At 35.4% G+C, this 6,000-nt stretch overlaps 1 protein-coding gene across 1 annotated transcript in view; it reads right to left on the bottom strand.

Moving 5' to 3' along the window:
* The window catches only part of RYR2 (ryanodine receptor 2 (cardiac)), a 509,242-nt gene that overhangs the window by 255,940 nt on the left and 247,302 nt on the right, over positions 1-6,000 (bottom strand). The window contains 2 exon segments of the mRNA XM_012660153.1: positions 921-1,068; positions 2,567-2,726. Of these exon segments, the coding sequence (XP_012515607.1) occupies positions 921-1,068; positions 2,567-2,726 (308 nt within the window).

A 6,000-nucleotide genomic window follows, 5' to 3' on the forward strand; every position in this document is an offset into this window, starting at 1 on the left:
TCTACCACCTTAAATAAGAAGACACAAAAGTCCCTGATTCTTAGATTCCTTATCTGTAAAATGAACATGATCCAAGGGTCATCCTCATAGAGTTATTGTGAGAATGAAATAATAATTGTAAAGGTCTTATAAACACTGGTTGTACATGATAGGCACTATATAAATATGAACTATTATTATTATTTAAGATATCTGGATTCATTCCTATGCACAAATACCACACTAAAAATATTAGCCATTAGGGATAGATTTTCAAAGTTTTCTGTCAAAAAAATACAGGCACTACAATGAAACACATAATCTTCATTTTATTTTTGCCCATTTTAAAATATGGATATTAATGCTAACTTAAACTACAGGAGCAAAGGATTAAAGAGTTGACCATTTTAAACTATATTCTTCAAAGGTATTATTTAAGGAAAATGGGTTCTTTATAAAACCTTTAAAAGTCCATTTATTCAACACATTTATTGAGTGCCTATTCTAAAGTGTTTTCCTTAAAGCAAACTATCACATTAATTAATTAAATACTGCCTACATGTGTGAGTATAAATGATAAAGGTGGGATTTTTGGAAAACACTAGCTCCCATTAGATGTTAACTCCCATAATCAACTACAATCAGCTCTTCTGGGGGAGGGCTGGTTGGGTAGGGGAGGAGGCCAATATCATACACTTGGAGAGGTGAGTATTCATCTTAGATTCTTCAGGAAGAGAATCACCTGCAGAATCGAGGTACTGAGCCACCCTACTGAGAGATGGGTCTAATGCTGCAGGTGCCCTTTAGGAAAAAAAATCCGTTGACCTAAATTACACACTTAGACTGGAGGATTCTATCTGGTACTACTCCCCTTTTATTTGGCTTTAAAGAACTATCACATGATTTTGCAACCAAAAGGGAGCAAAGTAAAACCAAAATACCATGATCTTGATCTGGTGCTTCCAGGTTGTAGCCATACCCCAGCAGGGTGCGCACAGCCTCACGGAGGCTGTCCTTGTTCGATTTCTTCGTTCGGTCATCCAGAAGAGTGTAGGGAACGAGGCGAGGGTTTCTTCTGTTCTTAACATCCTACAGGAAAAAGAAAAGGATGCACACATCAGAACAACACCAAGGGATTTGGCAGATACCAAACGCATCAAAATTTAAAGCTTTTGAGGTAAAACCTGCCTCTTCCACATTCCTTTTGTCTTCCCAGGCTACAGAAGTTACTGAAACACCGTCAATATAAAAGATTCTATCAAATGAATAAGTGCATGAATTTAAAGCAGGCCCTTTCCATGAGAACAAAAGACAAAAAAACAGTAACAAAAGACAACTTTTAATGATCTCTAATCACTTCCATCTGCCCTGGTCACAAGGCAAACGGCTAACTTAGAGAACATATAATTTCCTAGTGCAGCTCACTGGTGAGTTTTTGTTCCAAGAATAGCCAAATTCGTACTGGTCACTCTTTGGTGATTTTGAGTCAACGAACAACATGAGGCTGCTTTCCTTTCTTCAGGAAAAACCCAGCATGTTATGGGCTGCCCTTCTATGTCCCTCAAATAGCTTGAAAATTATGCATTAGGCTCACTCCACCAACTGGTGAAACCAGCCAATACCAGGGGCACTGAAATGACAATAAAACTCATAACGTATCTATTATAAAAGAGGCTCCAAATTTAAAATGTGGGTAAAATGTGTTGACAAAGGGAAAGAACAGGCGATTTTCCTTTCTTGGCAAGAGGATGTCTAATTTTACAGTAAGTAAAAAATCTACTTTCATGGGATGGTGGAGATGTTATCAACTCCTGTAAGTGTGTAGGGCATTGCCGCTTAGGAAATGATGTTCCTACACCCTCTCAAAACAAACAAAAAAAAGGTATGGAGATTGTTCAGGTAAACCCAAGAAGGGATATTGTTTTGTCTCTTCTTTCTGCCAAATTTGTACTGAATACCTGAACAACTACTGACACCTGGAGTTAAAATCATCTGTAACAAAACTGGGTGGGGAAACCTGATCTGAACTGATGCAAGGCTGTTTAGTCTTTGTTTATCCCTCTTCATATTATTATGCCCACATGATGCTGAATGAATAATAAAGTCTGCTGCCCAACTGAGGTTGTTATATAACATGTAGTATATTGTCATATCACCATTCTGAAAACCAAAAAAAAATTGAATCTTGAAATTCATTTGGCCCCAGGGGTTGTGAATAAGGAATTGTGGACCAGTTTTATTACCATTTTATCTTAATTTTCTCATATTTCAAAAGTTTCTTGTAAAATACAATCTCAGAGAGAGAAATGCCAAAAAATCACATCATAAATCACCAATGTGGTTATTACTCACTGTGTACCTAATATACGTCTTTCATGATCACATGCAGAGCTGAGGTCATCTAATTTCTCGAGTCTAGTATTAAACAGTTGCTTTAGTACAAATGTGCAAGTACATTAAGGTATCTATATGATACGAGTTTTAAAACAGTCATTATTAAATCCCTCCTGTTACAAATTATGCTAATTGCCACTTTAGTTAAGTCTCAGACTACAAGACCGAGACTCAGAGCTCAAGGCCCACGTACCTGCTGGATGCCGTAAGTCCAGCCCTGTCGGATTCGATCCCGGGCCCACACGTTGTGGGCATTTTCTGCCAACTTGTCCACCATTGCTTCTTGGGATGGAGTGAGTTTTATAAAGCTCAGGTCCATTGGGGCAGGCTTGTATCCACTTGTTAGCTGGTAACTACAAAGCAAAGAAATATGGGTATTATTGGCTTTATCATAAAAATCCCTATCATAGTCATTTTATGGCCTCACCTAATTGCAACTGTCCCATAAACAACACTGGTAACCACTGGTAAAGTACCAGTCAGCAAGCCTGGGTCCCATTCACTTCAGCTAGTAACTGATTAGGTAGAAAAACAACACAATCTTTATGTTTTCATTTTAATATCGATAAAACAAGAATGACACATCTTACCAATCTCTCAGTGATTGGAAGGACCTATCACTGTTTGTGCTCCTAATAGTTGAGGCTTTTGTCTATTCTAAAGCAAAATATTGGTTATCTATTAAAACATTTGATGAATTTCTCGTCTTGTGAAGTCCTGATTTTTCTTCAACTTTAAAATGTTATACTAATGTAATATTTATTCCATAAATCAGGCATTCTTTCAGATACTATCTGTTCCTTATTCTATACGGAAATTTTAATGCATTTGTAATTTATTTCCCTATTGTAGTCCCTAGTTACATTATTTAGGAAGCCTCTAAATAAGATAGAGTCTAGGAAGTAGAGAAAATTTCAGCTATATAATCATCTAAAATATGATTACATTTTATTTCCCTGGAGTTCGAGGAACTCTTACCAGAGACCTACTTTCACACTCTGAGCTGGAGAAAGAAGATATGAAAACAGGTCTAAGTTTCCATCTTTTGGGAGAAACATAAAATTGAAAATATTCAATTTTCAACATGCATATATACGGGCAATAGTATTGCCCTGCTCCACAAAGACACTCAAACAGCTATTTCATTCTATTTAACTACTGACATTTGGCACGAAGCCTATTTTATAACTGATTTTCTTTCATTCTTCTGTCACTGCTGTATGCCCAATGATAGACTTGTCAGGATCTGTTTCTGAACAGTTTTTCTAACTGGCATTATTCTTAAAACAGTTCCCAGAAGATAGTGGCCTTTTGATAGTTTTTGAAAGAATTAATTTTATTTACCAAATTCATATAAACATACAAGCACCTTCAACGCAAGAAAATTCACTAGATAATTATGCCAAGTTACAAAATTAATTATCAGAACGTGTGAGAAAATGCTCTTTAAAACAAAACTGTAAATGATCTTTCCTGTTATTATTCTGGGCTACAGCTGGCATCATTACAAGATGAGCTCCTCGAGAGCAGGGAGTTTGGCCACTTTGGTCACTTCAGCCACTTAGGCCTCAGCATCTAGAATAGTGACCAATACGTGGTAGGCATGCAATAAAAATCTGTTAAATGAATTAATGTATTACAGCAATAAATAATTTTTGAGGTTTAATAAAGTTGGCTTTACCTTAATTACTCCTATTTCATTATAAAACATACCATATTTTATAAGTAACTTACTGTAGACAAAAGTTTTAGGAATATTTTGTTTTGAGTAGATTAGATTGCAACAATTATGGCTTAATGTCATTCAATTAACATTCATAAGATTTGTTCCATTTTAAATAAGAACTTCGTACAAGCAATTAACACTTGCTTTTCTTTTTTTTTTTTTTTTTAAATAAAAGAGCCTTAGGGATTTTTTAACCACTCAGATGAATCATTGTATTTTATAGACTTCCAATGTTTAAATAGACAAATCTATAAACTGTCGTCACAGCCACATATACAAGTTCTCATTTGGAAAGTATGTTCTTCAAGAGAGAGCTTCTAATATATTTCTAGTACACTCACAGGTGATCAAGCTAGCATAGTCTAATTTCCAAGTTTAACATTGTTTGCTGGACACAGCCTCGGGAGACATGGTGAAGGCTCAGTCTTCTGCTCTCCCCCCACCTCCCCAAGGCTACAGCGCTACTTCCCATTCCCCTCCACTGGCCCATAATCACCCAGCACAGGGCAGCACACAAGCTCTTGTCTCACCTAATTAGTCTTGGCCCTACCCAGCTGTTACAGAGGACACACAGATGATAAAGTTTCAGTATTAATCTATGAATCACTGATTACAGCCAATGCTACCCTAATGAGGGATGTGTCCGTTCTTAAAGAGGAACGATCTTTCCCTACAACTAGTTCCAATGGTAGACTTTTCAGCAATATCTCCTGGAACAAGGAGACATTTTCAAAAGGTAGAGGGTGGGAAGGAGGCCCTTCCAAATAAAAAATTAGAGACAAATTCTACTAATGCGTGTAGCTGGATAATACTGACACAATCGTTTCTGTTTATTTTCTAAATTTTCTTCCTTCTGTATAAGATTTATTCTAGAGTTGCTTTAATCTGTGATCACAGTGAAAACTCCTGGAGATGTATTTGCATCTGTTGATTTGATGTAGCAGTAGCACAATAATTAGTTCACACTCATTTTCAGATGTAGATTGCAATTTATTTTACTTGCTTTTCGGTATAAGCCTGTGCAAGAAAGGATGTGGAGCTTAAAGTGGAACCACTCAAATGGCTATTAATCCCATCCAAATTCAAGTTACGAAGTTCTACTTCACCTGAACCTTTTTATTTCTACCTCTGTTGTACTTCAAATCATCTTATACAGTAAAAATAAATATAATTATCTTTGAAATTCACAGACTTCAACTGACTGTATTTGATAAAACTACTGACATAATGAATGCTTCACAAATCTGAATTAATGGTATCAACAATAGTTTATGGTACCATTTTTCTGACTGTCAGAACATCTTGGCAAAGAAACTAAGGATCAAATCATCATAACAAAATACGATGTTTTTAAAAGTAAATAAATGTACTTTGACAAATGATATCCATTTTTATCTTATTAGTATAATTTAATTAGGTACACAAAGGCCAATAAACTGCTAATATGAATTATTATTTTATCTTCTCATGGTTGAAAATGTACAAAGCTTTTTGTATAAAATGTAACAGACATGAATCTTAGAAGCTAAACAGTTTTGAGCAAAATTTCAAGAAATTTAAAGTAAATAAAGAATGCTAAAATAATTCTTAGGAAGTAAAATTTCATAGCCCCCAAGCAGGAAAAAGTTCTATCACAATTATATTAATACGAAATACATATAGCTCATATTAAAGACATCTATGCGTTACATTATACTTTTTTAAACTTCCTGTAAAAATTCTGCCAGAATCAGCCAGTAGATCCCTCTCTCTCTCCTCTAATTTATTTGTTTAGTGGGTACAGCTTTCACTCCCCTATTTTAATATACAAGGTCTCTGTGCTTTCAATCATCCTACAAAATTAGCTTATTAGGAATATGTATGGGATTAACCAAAAACATTCAATATGTTTACTTTCCAAA

This window comes from Propithecus coquereli, unplaced genomic scaffold (genome assembly GCF_000956105.1).
Source record: "Propithecus coquereli isolate 6110/MARCELLA unplaced genomic scaffold, Pcoq_1.0 Scaffold66, whole genome shotgun sequence".
Classification (NCBI taxonomy): Eukaryota; Metazoa; Chordata; class Mammalia; order Primates; family Indriidae; genus Propithecus; species Propithecus coquereli.